This window comes from Camponotus vicinus, unplaced genomic scaffold (genome assembly GCF_025532165.1).
Source record: "Camponotus vicinus isolate PSW18456_S1 unplaced genomic scaffold, iyCamVici1.0 SCAF_8, whole genome shotgun sequence".
In the NCBI taxonomy this organism is placed as follows: Eukaryota; Metazoa; Arthropoda; class Insecta; order Hymenoptera; family Formicidae; genus Camponotus; species Camponotus vicinus.
In genome coordinates this window covers 8,698,547-8,713,571 of record NW_028141980.1, presented here as the reverse complement: position 1 = coordinate 8,713,571, position 15,025 = coordinate 8,698,547, and the positions used below count along the sequence as shown (strand labels likewise).

At 30.8% G+C, this 15,025-nt stretch overlaps 5 protein-coding genes across 10 annotated transcripts in view; 3 read left to right on the top strand and 2 right to left on the bottom strand.

The window, feature by feature from the left end:
* Positions 1 to 1,184: 1,184 nt before the first annotated feature.
* LOC145975575 (carnitine O-acetyltransferase-like) lies at positions 1,185 to 5,128 on the top strand. Of its 4 annotated transcripts, none has more exons than XM_083106163.1 (13): positions 1,185 to 1,378; positions 1,793 to 1,874; positions 1,952 to 2,082; positions 2,193 to 2,328; positions 2,398 to 2,570; positions 2,644 to 2,797; positions 2,859 to 3,024; positions 3,144 to 3,331; positions 3,444 to 3,544; positions 3,614 to 3,739; positions 3,968 to 4,295; positions 4,392 to 4,529; positions 4,635 to 5,128. In XM_083106163.1, exons 1-13 carry the CDS (start codon positions 1,371 to 1,373, stop codon positions 4,830 to 4,832), a joined length of 1,929 nt encoding a protein of 642 aa, XP_082962289.1. In that variant the 5' UTR covers positions 1,185 to 1,370; the 3' UTR covers positions 4,833 to 5,128. The 4 variants fall into 4 exon arrangements, with proteins under 4 accessions (XP_082962289.1, XP_082962292.1, XP_082962291.1 ...); XM_083106166.1 differs by lacking the exon at positions 1,185 to 1,378 and adding an exon at positions 1,497 to 1,558; XM_083106165.1 differs by lacking the exon at positions 1,185 to 1,378 and adding an exon at positions 1,553 to 1,592.
* On the bottom strand, positions 4,160 to 6,901 carry O-fut1 (O-fucosyltransferase 1). The gene is made up of 5 exons (XM_083106167.1): positions 6,405 to 6,901; positions 6,199 to 6,322; positions 5,763 to 6,133; positions 5,436 to 5,672; positions 4,160 to 5,355 (listed from the first exon to the last, which is right to left on the bottom strand). Exons 1-5 carry the CDS (start codon positions 6,627 to 6,629, stop codon positions 5,161 to 5,163), a joined length of 1,152 nt encoding a protein of 383 aa, XP_082962293.1. The 5' UTR covers positions 6,630 to 6,901; the 3' UTR covers positions 4,160 to 5,160.
* A 605-nt stretch (positions 6,902 to 7,506) lies between these two features.
* On the bottom strand, positions 7,507 to 10,049 carry LOC145975282 (serine/threonine-protein phosphatase 2A activator). 2 transcript variants are annotated; one of them, XM_083105635.1, is made up of 9 exons: positions 9,941 to 10,049; positions 9,795 to 9,858; positions 9,638 to 9,723; positions 9,199 to 9,402; positions 8,898 to 9,115; positions 8,670 to 8,794; positions 8,044 to 8,144; positions 7,807 to 7,914; positions 7,507 to 7,746 (listed from the first exon to the last, which is right to left on the bottom strand). In XM_083105635.1, exons 2-9 carry the CDS (start codon positions 9,835 to 9,837, stop codon positions 7,603 to 7,605), a joined length of 1,029 nt encoding a protein of 342 aa, XP_082961761.1. In that variant the 5' UTR covers positions 9,838 to 9,858; positions 9,941 to 10,049; the 3' UTR covers positions 7,507 to 7,602. The 2 variants fall into 2 exon arrangements, with proteins under 2 accessions (XP_082961761.1, XP_082961760.1); XM_083105634.1 differs by having other exon boundaries at positions 9,795 to 10,019.
* A 394-nt stretch (positions 10,050 to 10,443) lies between these two features.
* On the top strand, positions 10,444 to 13,929 carry Marcal1 (SWI/SNF-related matrix-associated actin-dependent regulator of chromatin subfamily A-like protein 1). 2 transcript variants are annotated; one of them, XM_083106397.1, is made up of 13 exons: positions 10,444 to 10,587; positions 10,735 to 10,776; positions 10,860 to 11,180; positions 11,262 to 11,377; positions 11,470 to 11,582; positions 11,654 to 11,788; positions 11,850 to 12,027; positions 12,093 to 12,256; positions 12,347 to 12,511; positions 12,603 to 12,752; positions 12,841 to 12,948; positions 13,093 to 13,267; positions 13,458 to 13,929. In XM_083106397.1, exons 2-13 carry the CDS (start codon positions 10,764 to 10,766, stop codon positions 13,836 to 13,838), a joined length of 2,019 nt encoding a protein of 672 aa, XP_082962523.1. In that variant the 5' UTR covers positions 10,444 to 10,587; positions 10,735 to 10,763; the 3' UTR covers positions 13,839 to 13,929. The 2 variants fall into 2 exon arrangements, with proteins under 2 accessions (XP_082962523.1, XP_082962522.1); XM_083106396.1 differs by having other exon boundaries at positions 10,444 to 10,776.
* Positions 13,930 to 14,168: 239 nt separating this feature from the next.
* Miga (mitoguardin) overlaps positions 14,169 to 15,025 on the top strand; it is a 28,237-nt gene continuing 27,380 nt past the window's right edge. The window contains exons 1-3 of the mRNA XM_083105632.1: positions 14,169 to 14,353; positions 14,557 to 14,707; positions 14,842 to 14,985. Coding sequence (XP_082961758.1) covers positions 14,255 to 14,353; positions 14,557 to 14,707; positions 14,842 to 14,985 — 394 coding nt within the window. The 5' untranslated portion in view covers positions 14,169 to 14,254. The remainder of the gene's footprint in view (positions 14,354 to 14,556; positions 14,708 to 14,841; positions 14,986 to 15,025) is intronic.

The window sequence follows — 15,025 nt, the reverse complement described above, 5'->3', positions numbered from 1 at the left end:
TATTTAGATGTAAGGGAAATGCATCTATTTTTTTCTTTTCGACTTGTGTCGACTTGTGTCGCTAAATGGAAAGCACCCTTAAGTTGTGGAACTGGGCCTTAGGCCGGTATCACGGTCTAAAGCCTACGGCACACGGTACAATTTTTCGTACTGGATTTGATAAGATTTAGTAAAATATTAGAAATGCTGCATTCTGATTGGTGCATTTTTAGTATTTTACTAAATCTTATCAAATCCAGTACGAAAAATCGTACCGTGTGCCGTCGGCTTTACATACAGGTCTGGAAACTCCGGTGGTGGGGGAGGTCTCACTTAAGCCGACGGCACACGGTACGATTTTTCGTACTGGATTTGATAAGATTTAGTAAAATACTAAAAATTCACCAATCAGAATGCAGCATTTCTAATATTTTACTAAATCTTATCAAATCCAGTACGAAAAATTGTACCGTGTGCCGTAGGCTTTAGTGTGTCCGTTTTTCGGAAGTTCACGGCTTGCCTGCTAGGTTCGCTGCGATCTAGAAGTCATTTTAGACGTATGTTAGAGAGAGAACGACTACTGCCGTCTATCTCTGTCTCTCTCGCTCGTATTGCGACTTCTAGTCGAAAAACGGACACACTAAGTGAGACCTCCCCCACCACTAAAAAAGGCCTGAGTTTCCAGACCTGTATGTAAAGCCTACGGCACACGGTACAATTTTTCGTACTGGATTTGATAAGATTTAGTAAAATATTAGAAATGTTGCATTCTGATTGGTGCATTTTTAGTATTTTACTAAATCTTATCAAATCCAGTACGAAAAATCGTACCGTGTGCCGTCGGCTTAAGACCGTGGCCGGTATTCATAGTCCGTTCCTATATTTAAAGCCTACGGCACACGGTACAATTTTTCGTACTGGATTTGATAAGATTTAGTAAAATATTAGAAATGCTGCATTCTGATTGGTGCATTTTTAGTATTTTACTAAATCTTATCAAATCCAGTACGAAAAATCGTACCGTGTGCCGTCGGCTTAAGACCGTCTTAAGAACCCATTCAACCAATCAAATAGCTGCAATGCGGTCATTGATTGGTTGAATGGGTTCTTAAGACGATCTTAAATATAAGAACGGACTATGAATACCGGCCTTAGTCTCAATTGGACAAAATGTCATACCGGGTGTCACAGAATTCGATATGCTGTGTTCCTTAATATGATAAACTGATAATGAATGTGTCATATACAAAACATCTCATAAAATAGAGTGACATGACATTTCTATTCCTGTTTTCTTCGAGCTTGAACTTTAATGAGCTTTAATGAACTTTAACGAATTTATGCACTAATATTACTCCTTTTGCTCGAGCAGAAAAGAATTTTATTTCCATATGGACAGGTATGTATATATTTATGTATATATTTGTTTTTATTTATTTATTTTAAGTGCGCTCACGCAAAATTATATATATACTATATATGCACATAACATTATACGATCATTCCAATTATGATGATCGGTCCAATGTCCATCGTGACAATATATATTCTATACAATTGACTGTTATATAAAATAATGGTAGGGTTGTCAATTGATTATCGCGCGTATTTAAGTATGTATGTGGGTGACATCTCTCTGCAGATATTTTTAAAATTTTCAACATTTGACAGATATATTTGTTGTAAATAATTGAGCTATATTGAATATTCAACTCATTTATTCAATACTAGTTTTGCGTTATTATTTATTTTTCATATATAATTCCGTTTATCTTTCAAAATATCGATAATATTATCAATTTTGATTTTTTAGCATTACTACAGTAGGATTAGCCTCAAGTTTTTTAGAGAAACCAACTATGTACAAAGTATTATCTAATGTGTCAAAATATACAGTAAGTACAAAGATTTATCAATTTTTCATACAGAACTAAAAATTCTCAGTTGATTCTAAAGTTGATTGGATCAACAGGTCCACAATGAATTATACAAATTACCGTCATTTCTTCATGGATCATCTATAACAACCCTAAATCTAAATAAGCAACCACTTCCTAAACAACCTGTCCCTGATCTCAAACAAACTGCACAACGTTATTTAAGGTATATGTCTAGGTTTTATTTTTAACACAACAAATATATATCTATAAGAGTAATAAATAATTATTGTATATTTTAGTTTAAAGAAATTATTTATACTTTATTAATTATAGATCTTTAAAACCATTATTGACTAATGAAGAACATAAAAATACAGAGAGAATTGTAAATAAATTTATAAGCAATACTGGTATAGGGCCTCAATTACATGCTAAATTATTGGAGAGATATGAAAACACTGATAACTGGGTACTTATCATACATATGCATTTTAATCAGTTAGATAAATAATATATTACAATTAATATTTATTTGTAGATGAAAGATTGGTGGTTGCAAGTTGCATATTTGGGATATCGTGTCCCTGTGATTGTACACTCCAATCCTGGAACTGTTGGACCACCAATTATTCTCAACAGACCAGAAGATGTGTATCTATTTGCAGCGCGTATCATTGCTGGAGTATGTCATTATAATGAAATGGTCAAGAGGCAAGTTTTATATAGTCTTATAATATTTCTTTATGTCTTTCTCTAATACTTATCTATGATCACGACATTACAGTGGAAAAATGAAACAAGAAATGGTTCGTAATGATCCACTTGACATGCAACCTTATGGCATGGTACTTGGCACACATAGACAACCCAACAAAATGGTTGATAAACTGTTGCATACAGATGAGGCCAAACACATAATAATCATAAGCAACAATCATGTGAGTATAATTATTTAAATAGAAAGAGATATACTTTGATATATTCTATTTTATATTACAGTTTTTTAAACTTTGTGTTGTTGATGAAAACGGCATTTTAAGTGAGGGTAAACTCGTGACTGCTATAAAAGATATTGCAGATCGCTCATGTATGCCAGGAAAGCCTGTAGGAATTTTAACTGGAAATGACAGAGATACTTGGGCAAAGGATCATAATTTACTTTTAGGTTTTCTTTCATTTACTTTTGTTTATTTTTATACAATTGCATCTTTTTAAACTGCATTTTTCTGCATATAATATTTCATTTTTCATGTATTAAATTATTATTATATTAAATTTTTTCAGAGCTGGGTAATAACAGAAGTATAATCAAGGATATAGAAACGTCTTTATTTATACTATGTTTGGACAAAAATATACCTAAAGATGCTTTCAAAGAAAAAAATAATGCTTCAGTTAGAGCACTTCAATCTATAACAGGCATTAACAGCTGTCTAAATGCAGGCAACAGATGGCATGATAAAACTGTGCAGGTGAAATATCTCTGATTAATAAATATGAATTATAAACTAAATATAAAATTGTTAAAATATTTGAAATCACATTTTAATGTTGAGATAAACAAAATTTATCAATATTTTGCAGTATATAATATCCGCGGATGGCTATATTGGAATGGAATATGAACATAGTCCATGTGAGGGTATCCCAGTTGCTGTTCTCCATGATTATGTATTAAAATACATGTAAATAATAATCACTAAATATAATTTATCTCTCTTATAATATAAATAAAAATTTCTAATTATTTTTAGAGCAGGAAAAGAAAATAGCGCAAAATGCGGAGATACTAAAGATTTTCCTCGAGCAGAACTATTAAAATTTGAAATTAATAATGTTATAGAAAATGCAATCGAGAAAGCTACTGATGCAGTAGATAAGTAAGTTGATTATTCTGGCTGAGTTTGTCTTGATGCTGTATGTGTTGAAAGTGTTGATTTAATTAACTAATTGAGATAAAGAAGTTTATCTTGATTAATCAAAAGCTTTCAATACTTATAATGTCAAAGCGAATGTAGCCTTTATAAATTTTTCTAATTCTTATAAGATATATAATTATTCATATTATGCTAGAACTGTCAGAAATATAATAAATACGATTTTTTCAGACTCTCAAATGACTTAGACATGGAATGTTTTACATTCGACAAATTTGGTTCAGATGCGATAAAAGCAATTAAACTGAGTCCCGATAGTTTTATTCAGATCGCGATGCAAGTGACTTTTTATACCTTGCAAAAGAAACCACCAGCGCATTACGAAACCGCGGCATTACGAAGATTTATTAATTCCAGAACTGAATGCATCAGATCCACTTGCACAGAGTCTGTCGAATTTGCAAAAATGTTATGCTATGATACTGACTGCAAGACTAAAGCACAAAAGAAAGAAATGATGGTTAAAGCTATAAATGCTCATAAAGAGCTAGCTGGACAAGTGAGATATATTCCTCTACTTAAATTATAGCGCATCTTTAATCATACTTTAATAATTTGATGCATAACTATAGAGTTTACGATTTCTTTTACACAGGCTGCGATAGGCCAAGGTGTCGATCGGCATTTGTTCGGTTTAAAAATGATAGCGCAGAGTGAAGGAATAGAGCTTCCAGAATTGTATAAGGATATTGGTTATACCAAAAGTACATATTTCAATTTATCATCGAGTCAGGTAATTCAAAACCAAAGTTCTTAAAATATATGAGGAGTTGAAATATTTAGATATTCTAATGAAGAACCAACTTTGCAAATCAATTTTTTTTCCTGTTATTCGAAGGTACCATTTACTACAGCATCTTTTATGTGTTATGGACCGCTTGTTCCCGATGGTTACGGTTGCTGTTATAATCCACGATCGAAAGATATTCTATTCGCCTGTTCCTCGTTTAAATCTTGCGAAAAGACTAATACAAAGGACTTTGCTAGTGTTTTACATCAGACGCTGTGCGACATGCGATACATAGGAAGTGAATAATATTGTAAAAAAATATGCAGTTTTACTGCGATAGAAATGCAGTCAAGATTCATATTTTTATATGTAATATCTGTATAATAGCACACAAAATAGAGTATTTTGTAAGTCAGGCGGATTTGTCTTTTAATATTATTTTATTTTTTTATGAAATATCAAAAGACTAAGAAAATATTTTGCGAAATATCACATTGTTCAATTCGACTTGTGCACGTTACAATTGTATATTTTTCCAAAATCAATGTTAATTATATTAATTTTTTAATATATTTAATTATAATAAATTATAAAAAATGGTTCATTATTTGTATCATTAAAACATTTCACAAAATTACAATTCTAAATGAAGTGTAGATCTTTCATTAGGAAAACCCCAAAAAAATGTTGGGAATCCTTTGACTTCTCTTTCTCTGGCTACAAAAGCGGAAAAGGAAGAAATACAATTTCCTATGAAATAGTTCGCCCTTCCGAGAATTGCTAAATCCAAATGGGGTGATGCTGGCGGTTCTTGTCGAAATACTGGTATCTATATATATAGAAATAAAATATAAAAGGATAATGATTAATAAACAACATGATAATGATGTGTAAAAATATATAACTTACTTTCATACGTGCTAAAGCTTCCCCAAGCTGATCTAGCATGTAATTATTGTCGGATGCCACAAACACCGATTTGATATCATTGCCATTGCGAATGACACGTTTCAGATGACGTACTATTAATTCGAATGATGGTAAGCACATAGACATGGTTGCTTTGCCACGTTCATTTCGATATCCAAGGCACTGAGGCGCGGCGAAGAGATTCGGCGTAAATGATATATGCTCGCAGGCGCGTACCTGAAAAAGACATAACAGAAAAACATTATTTTCTAGATGATTAAAATTATACTCTACATTAAAATGTAATAAGTTTAACAGCTCAATTACCCAATCAATTCCATTCCGCAAATGTATGCCAACAAATGCACCTTTTGGTAATTTCTCCTTTATAAATGCTTTTGCTTTATTAAGCATATCGTTATTCCAAATGAGACATTTCTGTAGATGCTTGTTTTCGAATTGAACCGGAAAACTACCAGGCGCACCTGTGAATGCTAGTACTGGCCAAGTCGCGGCTGGGTAGCGTTTTCGCCATTGTATTTTCATATCAGTGTGATACATATCATAATGGAGTGGACCATAAAATTCTGATTGAACGAAATCTACATTATATGTATCCCAAAAAGGACCAAACGGATTTCCTTGTTTAGCATTGCAGGATTTTTCCTTGCTTCCCATACGGAGTGAATAACAAAATGCTAAGAAAAAATTACAGACATGAACAGTTTATCTTTTTTTAAGAAAATTAATATTTAAAACTTACATACTCTTTCCTCAAGTGGCCACACTCTCGGTGCAATGTCCCTCATAAAGTCCTCCATCAATAATGCTTTGTGACAATTTTGTACTTGCGAAACATTGAAATAGGTATCAAAAGGTACTTGTATCTAGAAATTAAATTGGATTTGCATGTCTGGCAAATGTCAAATGTTGCAAACGATATGGATTGTATGGAAATGTGTCACTTACAGATCTCGTTTCTCCTGTACGGAATTCGACCCATGCTGGTAACAATAGAGTACGATTCAAAGACTTGGCGAATCCTAAGGCTCCTAGAAAATGATCTGCTTGATTGCCGAAACGTCCCATGCAAGGGCAATAGGCAATATAGCCGTTTCTGTCAATGTCAACATCTTGGCAATAGGCGACGTTTATAATAAGTAATATAAAAATTGATATCTTGAATATTGACATCGTAATGAATTATATTTAATAAAATAAGTATAATATTAATATAAAAGTTGAATACTTTCCGAAAGTTTCTGTCATACAAGAACAGAGCATTAAAGTGGTGAATGAAATCGGAGCATTAAAACGATCGTTTTAGACATAACATTTTTTTCATTCACTATTATTGCGACGCATGCGCAATAAATCTGGCCGAACAACACTGGTTTCCACGGAAACAAACATTGATTAGAGACATATTAGAACTGGAGCATCATTGGAAAGTATCGAAAAATTTTGTTTACCTAGGTTCATATTCTGAATCCTCTTTTATCGATAAAAGTGCCTCTAAAAGTGGCTTATAGCCAATCAGAAGACTTATAAGCCACTTTTAGAGGCACTTTTATCGATAAAAGAGGATTCAGAATATGAACCCTAGTGTCTTGCTTTCCAGCTAAATATGTCACGTAATTCGTTCGAATAGAGAATTTTTAAAGTCCCGAAAATATTCCTATTTGATAGCCAATCGTGTATCTAAGAATATTTTTTGAACGACGCTACATTTGTAAATTTCAATTATTCAAAAATATACACATCATTCAATATATTTAGAATGAAATAATACTCTACCCTTCCATGTTTTAATTTATATTTTGGCGCGATAAATTTTGTATTTTTATTGAAAGCAAATGCTTACAAAATTATTTCCATTATTTTATGTCAATATAATTAAATGCAATATCTTTCAAACAAACGTATCATTAAATAACATAATTTTTACATCATCTATCATACAACTCACAATGTGTAAAAATATCTTTTTATATATTACAAATGAACACAACTTTTCAATAAGCTAAAGAAACGCATTCAAAGTTAGCAGAAGTATTGTAGAATATTGAAATATGTGAGATAATGTATAATTTGATTACAAGTACTGGGAAATGCAATAAAACGTTCCACTGTAATAAATATATTTAGTACGCAAATTATTTTTTGTTTATTGTGATGTTGCTGATGGTGGTGGTGGTGGTGGTGGTGTATTGAGACGAGCTCCTCTGTAATTTGGAGGAGCATTCATTGGTGTTAATGGTAATAAAGAACCAAAGAAGACATGTTGAATAACAGGAAACTTTGCCAACACCTAAGAAATAAAAACAATCATTTTTTTTTAGACTTTAATATGATAATTTCATTAAATTACCTCTGCTTTATACATCTTGATAAGACCACTGTTTACTTTCGACCATGTGGATACTGCACTAACGTTCCACAATTGATTCGAATGCTCAGCAAAAGGTCCTATTTTCACCTAATGAAATATAAATATAAATGTTAAGATTTTATAGATTTTTATTTTATAGATTTAATTTATAGATTTTTTAAAAAATTTTTATAGATAATATCAATAAGAACACAGTATCTTTATATCTCTTTATACCTTTGAAATAAATTCAATGCAGCCAAGGAACATGTATTTCTTGCTGTAAGATTCTACAATAGCGTGATCTACAAAATGACGGGGTTCTATTCTAGGATGTCCTAAAATATTACATTATATAAAATATTATATAATTATATTATACAAGGTGTCCGGAAAATCGCCCGCAGTACTTTGGAAAGTGATTCAGGACTCAAAAAGAAGGAAAAAGGTTACATAAATAGATCGGAAATAAGTCGTTTCTGAGTTATAACCACTTTTATGTTAAAAAATCGTAATTTATAGTCTGCTTGGCATCCCTCTTTTTTAAATTTGTTTAAATTTAAATTTTAAATTTAAAAATTTTAAATTTATAAAAATTTAAAAAGAAGGATGCCAAGCGGACTAAAAATTACGATTTTTTAACATAAAAGTGGTTATAACTCAGAAACGACTTATTTCCGGACCTATTTATGTAGCTTTTTTTCCTTCTTTTGAGTCCCGAATCACTTCCCGAAGTACAGTACAGTGAGAGATTTTCCGGACACTCATGTGTATAAAATATATTAAGAATGTGAAAATTTAATGAGAATATGAAAAAATAAATTATATACGATTTATTACTATATTACTAAAAAAATTAATACCAATAAGCTGAGCACTACCCCATATGAAGGGTATAAATTGATAATCATCTAAGCTCCAAACACCATGGCTACCTGCTGGTTCCATACGATACATCAATTGAAGTCTACGTTCCAACTCAAGATATCTTTAACAAATATAAAAAACGATTTAAGTACTTAAACAATTTTCCCCCGAAAAAAATAAAATTGCATAATATAACAAACCAAATTACTAAAAATTAAAAGTACCTATTAAATACTTTTATTACAACAGCAACTTTATCATCTTCTTTGAATGCACCAATCTTAAACATACAACAAAGAAACATGAGAAAAGCCATTTCATGACCTGTCCCATAGTCTATACGAGTTGGATTTCCAAAGCTTTCATATAAATATTGAACTATCTCTAGGATTGCACGATGCAATTCCTCTGGTAATATTTGCTTTAATTCATCTACTGCATTCTGTAATAAAAATGTCAATTATAAATCAAAATTATCTATATCTTAATAATTTTTAAATAAAACACTGATGTACACACACAGACCTGTTCCAATCTTTCGTGCCATATACGAAATGATTTATTACCAAATCGTTGAGGCTGTTCGGTAGGTGGAATTTCTGTTATCCATTCATCAAATTTGTTTAACATCTGTACAACATTATCCACTAAAGGAGATTGTGGACATTCTGCATCCAAAGCTTTGCCTTGAACAGCTTCATTTAATGCTAAAATAAATCCCAAGTATTCCTACAAATAAGATTTATACATAAATATATATAAAAGAAATATTAATGTTTATGTAAAACTATTAGAACTAAAAAAATATTTTATATATAAATTATACATATATATATATATATATATATATATATATATATATATATATATATATATATATATATAAGTTATTCTATACTAATATAATAATGTTGTAAAATATAAAGTTACAATAAATAATAAATAAATGCAAAAATTATCTTACAAAATATGCTTCAGACTTTTGCCAAACTGTTATATCGGTCGGTATCTTTATACGCTTTTTTGGCACAACAAATTCATGTTGATCAGCTAAAATACATAAATATATGTAATTTTATAAAATTAAGTCAGAATTACAAGTCCCATATAAAAATACATACGTAATAATTGTGCTTCTTTTACAGGAAATTTTGGTGTTGCCATAACGAATGTTTAAAGATTTAGCTGTAATTTATTAACAATTTTATTAAGAAACGAAACACAGTAATATTTTTTTTATCACCGAAAACATTTTGTTTAAACGTACTATTAAGCGTAATTACACGATCAGCTTGCATATATCGCGTAGGTACATAAACTACGCAGATGTGTCGATGTGTCGTTCATAACTGCGATGGAATCGTCAATTGTTGCAATATATAATTGGTCTGTTCTTTTTAGCTGCACTGCTACACTAGTGCAATAAGTTAGAAAGAGACAAACATACTTTCTTTCACTCTAACTAATTGCATTAGTGCAGCAGTGTAGCTAAAAAGAACAAGTCCAATAAATGAATAATATTATCTTTATCGAGCGTACTGATTGGCTGCTATTATAAGAGACCATCAGAATCCTAGGAATTTACCATTCAATCGGCACGTCATTGGACGTGTCTGATAATCTCGAAATTTCGAAGCGTTTGATTGGCAATTTTCTTGCGCATGTGCAGCAGTAGTAACAACTACTGCCGCGCATGCGCAAGAAACTTACCAGGGAAATATTTGTTTTATTCACATTCCCCTAGAATTGTCACCACGTTCGCCGCGCATGCGCAAGAAACCCGGTTAGCCTCGCAGCTGATAGCTGATACAAATATGAAGTTTATCTTTTTTAATAATAAGTCAGGAAATTTATGGTCGTCTCTTTATGAACATTTTATAAAAAGTGCATTTTAATGTTTTGAGCAGTGAAATGGTTCAAATAAATTTATATTATTAAATATTAACACAATAATGTAGTTTCATTTTTGTTTATACATGCGCGACGCGCAACGCATGATTTACAGAATACAGAGCTATTTTGTTTTCACATTAAACAACAAAATATATTTATTTTCTGTAGTTATTGAATGCATCAGAAAAAGAGTACAAATGGATAAAATGGGTATAGTCTTCTTCTCTAAAAGACAATATTTTTTTTCATAGAATAATATTTGAGTATCGATCAAAAAATTGCCATTTTTATAGATAATAAATGTTCGCCTGAAGAAATTGAAAAGAAGCGTTTGCTGGCATTGGCAAGGAAGCAACAGGCCCAATTAAAAACACAAACTACACCCAGAAATAGTCCCATACAACAGCCAAATCATAATGATAGTACAAATATTATGAGATCAATTAGGACGAATAATCGTTTCAATCCTATAGAAACAAGAAACTTTTTCAGTCGAACTTCAGTATTAACAGGCAAATGTTATATGATCAGCAACGAGAGATTTGCATTAGAAATATCTTCATTTGTACCTGCAGTTATTGAAACATTTAAAACACTACCAAGTAGAGCATATGGTTATTATTTGAGTTATGATTAACTTGAAAATGTATACTCTAATATATACATATGTTATATATTTATACTTAATTTTTCAGATGTAAAATCTAGAATATGGAATTTTCATATCAATGATTATGACACTTTAATGCAGAAACTAATGCATCATGAATCTAATATATCTATCACTAAAATACCACAGACTATTCTCCAGGTAATTAGATAACTATTAAAACAAATTGTATAATATAAACAAAGTATAGTAAAAATATAAAAGCATAAATTTTAAATATATTTTTATTTTAGATATTTAAAAAAAGCTTAAAGTCGGATCACGAAAATATACTCAAACAGGACTTATCAAAAATCGACAAAAAATTAGTAGACAGTTTAATGCCCTTTCAACGAGATGGCATTTGGTAAACTACAATAATTATGTACATATGATTTCTATATATATCGTCATTGACATGTAATAAATTTATTCTAGCTTTGGTGTATCAAAAGGTGGTCGTTGCATGATTGCAGATGATATGGGTTTAGGGAAAACTATACAAGCATTAGGCATAGCACATTACTTTCAAGAAAGTTGGCCACTTTTAATTGTAGTTCCTTCATCAGTTAGGTAAATTTTCTCTGATAAATGTAATGAAATAATGTTAATGTTATAAAAATATTTCATTTAGGTATCAATGGTCTGAAGCAATATGTGAATACTTACCATCTATACCTATGCATTATGTTCGTCATTTTGCAAGTGGAAAAGATTGTATTGGAGATGATAAAATCACCATAATTTCATATGATATATTAATGCGAGCTGTACATATTTTTGAGAAACATATTTTTGGATTTGTTATTTTGGTATGTTATATTCAATAAATCGATAACAAATGCTGCTGCTATTTTATCTTGTAAATGGTTCTCAGGATGAATCTCACATGTTGAAGAGCAATAAGACTAATAGATTTCAAGCTGCTCAACGAATATGTGTCCATGCACGTCATGTTGTATTGCTTACTGGGACTCCAGCTTTGTCAAGGCCGATTGAATTGTATTCCCAAATTAATTTGATTTTGCCACGTTTTATAAGGTATTTAAATAAATGACGGTAAAATATTTTATATAAATAAATGCATATATTAAATATATGCAGACTTTTATTAGAGGCATTATCTTGCAGATATGAAGATTATGGTATACGATACTGTGCAGGGCAGAAAAATGTGTTTGGTTGGGACTTTACAGGTTCCTCAAATATGCAAGAGTTACAATTATTGCTGAAGTCCACTTGCATGATTCGAAGATTGAAATCTGATGTATTAAGTCAGTTACCATCTAAAACAAGGTTTCAAAAAAAGAAGATTTTTTTATAACATAAGTAATTTTAAACGAGTTTTGTAATATTTATATATTTTTTATATATATCTACATTCTAGGCAAGTAATCATTTTAGATCCAGCTTTGATCAAAACTCATAAGCGAATGAACGAGATGTCGACAAAATTACGGAAAAATACAAGTTTAGAGCATAATACTCTTTTGCAATATTACACTGAATCCAGTTTTGTAAGACTAAAAGCAGTATGGTATGTACATAAATATATAATACATTGATATTTTTTCAAAAATATATCGGTAATCTGTTTCAACAAAGTTAACATTTGGCATTTATAGCAATTATGTTACCAATTTATTTGAAAATAAAAAGAAATGCCTTTTGTATGCTCATCATCAAAATATTTTGGATGCTATTTGCAATGTCGCTGAATCTATGAAAATAAAGTGAGTACTTAATTATAAATCTATAATTTATATATTCTCATATTTAAATCACTTTAATCAAACTTATGAAAAATTTCTTTCTTTCTTTAATTCTTTCATTTGATTATTACCCTTCGTATATTATAACAATGCCAATTTTCACAGATATATAAGAATAGATGGTAAAACTAATCCGGAGCAGAGAAAACACCAAATCGATAAATTTCAAGAACAGGATGATTATTTGGCAGCAATTTTATCAATTACCGCTGCAAACGCAGGTGTTACATTAACGGCCGCGAATCTCGTAGTCTTCACCGAATTATTCTGGAATCCTGGTGTAATTAATATTCATCTCAAGAAGCACACATTAATATTATATATATAATATATTCAAACATAATATATGATTTACACGAATATAAAATTTTTTTATTATTAAATTATTAAAATTATTTTATTTAAACATAATATATGATTTACATGAATATAAAATATATATTCTATTTGATTGCATGAAATTATTTCAGATTTTATGCCAAGCGGAAGACAGGGTGCATAGAATAGGGCAAAACGATAATGTTATAATACAATATTTGGTGGCGGAAGATACCGCAGACGATTACATATGGCCTTTGATAAAAAATAAGCTGAATGTTCTGAATGCGGCTGGTCTTGATCAAGATTTATCGATAGACAGTGTTGATATGACGGTGCAGAAAAAACACGGACAAGATCTGACTTCCTTTTTGAATACCTCTTTGTCGCTGGAAAAGCAGTCGCAATCACAGGAAAATGAGCAAAAAAATGATTCAAGTCCAGAAGCGTCTACTTCGACAAATGATTTTAAACAATTACTCGAAATCGACGAGGAATGTTTCGATTCCTGCAGCTGGGACGATATTGCTTAAATGTGTAATGGTTATATTAAATGTTCTCTATTTTTTATGAAAAAAAAAACTTTGCTATGTTAAATAAAAATAAAGATCTGTCATCCTTAAATGGAAGTTTAGATAAGTGTCACAGTATGAGTATGTTTTTTGAAATTTTTTTCTAAATTATGGAGTAACGATTATTATATATAAGTATTTTTTTATGTAATTATGTATTATGATTATTAAAAATATAACTCGAGAGAAAAATATTTTCAAATCTAATCCAAGTTCGCGCGATCTGTAAGATATCTATAATACTCTGCAGATGGCAGCTTCCCTGCAGATGACTTGCTTTCGCAAGCTCTTTTTTCGCTCTCCAGAGTCCGCGATCATCGGTTTGTCAGCGCGCGCGTGAGTTTTGGTTTAATATTGTTTATAATAGAAAAGTGAAGATGACAATGGCTCTTCTTAACATACGGCATTTCTTCGGTGCACTTTATCAGCGTTACATGTTCTCGTTACCGGCGATACACTTTTCTCGTACGCAAAAAGTAAGAATAAATTGTCGGCTTTTCGAGGTTATAGTAAATACCTTAATTATTTGCACTTTTTTGTTACATAATGATAAAAAAGATAAGAGAATTGTATAGTTATAATATATGATAACAATCGTGTAAAAATTTTATTATTACAATTGCGGATTTATTTTATGCAAAAGTATAAATTTGTTATTAATTGTATGTGTTCTTTTTAGATTTTTATCATTTGCTTTGCTAGTGGTTCAATATTACTGGGAGGATTGGCACAATTTTTGAAAAGACGACGAAGACATCCTCTGCCACCTTCCAGGAGACCCTTCAGAGATTACAAAACGAGATTAGCAAGTGCTAAGAACTCCAATTTTGGTAATACTTTTGTAATATTGCCATGTTATGCAAATTACAAAATTAAACATAACTTGAATAAATATTTTTATAAGCTATTAATCATTATATAAACAAAGTAAAGCAATATTATTTATATTGCGCTAAATGTCTAGATGTACTGTCACAAGCATCTTGGGCAAGAAGAAGCGAAGCCAGTACTAGGAGTCATATCAGTGATCGTGCATCGCTCATCTCTTCTGTGCCAGGAGGTCCAGATGACGATGTAAGACTTACTCCACAGCAATATGGCGTCCTTGGTGAGTCTTATGAATTTATTATTAATATAATTTAGTTACA

Bases quoted from the DNA above. Each gene is read 5' to 3' on its own strand.
- O-fut1 (XM_083106167.1), bottom strand. From the start codon at position 6,629: ATGTCAATATTCAAGATATCAATTTTTATATTACTTATTATAAACGTC. The intron at 6,323-6,404 runs GTAAGTGACACA...TTTAATTTCTAG, and splicing joins GTACAGGAGAAACGAGATCT to ATACAAGTACCTTTTGATAC. The intron at 5,356-5,435 runs GTAAGTTATATA...CTATATATATAG, and splicing joins AAGCTTTAGCACGTATGAAA to ATACCAGTATTTCGACAAGA.
- LOC145975282 (XM_083105635.1), bottom strand. From the start codon at position 9,837: ATGGCAACACCAAAATTTCCTGTAAAAGAAGCACAATTATTAC. The intron at 9,724-9,794 runs GTATGTATTTTT...TATGTATTTTAG, and splicing joins AAAAGAAGCACAATTATTAC to CTGATCAACATGAATTTGTT. The intron at 7,915-8,043 runs GTATAAAGAGAT...ATATTTCATTAG, and splicing joins GCATTGAATTTATTTCAAAG to GTGAAAATAGGACCTTTTGC.
- Marcal1 (XM_083106396.1), top strand. From the start codon at position 10,650: ATGCGCGACGCGCAACGCATGATTTACAGAATACAGAGCTATTTTGTT. The intron at 12,949-13,092 runs GTGAGTACTTAA...CAATTTTCACAG, and splicing joins GCTGAATCTATGAAAATAAA to ATATATAAGAATAGATGGTA. The intron at 13,268-13,457 runs GTAATTAATATT...AAATTATTTCAG, and splicing joins AATTATTCTGGAATCCTGGT to ATTTTATGCCAAGCGGAAGA.
- LOC145975575 (XM_083106163.1), top strand. The intron at 3,740-3,967 runs GTAAGTTGATTA...CGATTTTTTCAG, and splicing joins GCTACTGATGCAGTAGATAA to ACTCTCAAATGACTTAGACA. The intron at 4,296-4,391 runs GTGAGATATATT...TCTTTTACACAG, and splicing joins ATAAAGAGCTAGCTGGACAA to GCTGCGATAGGCCAAGGTGT.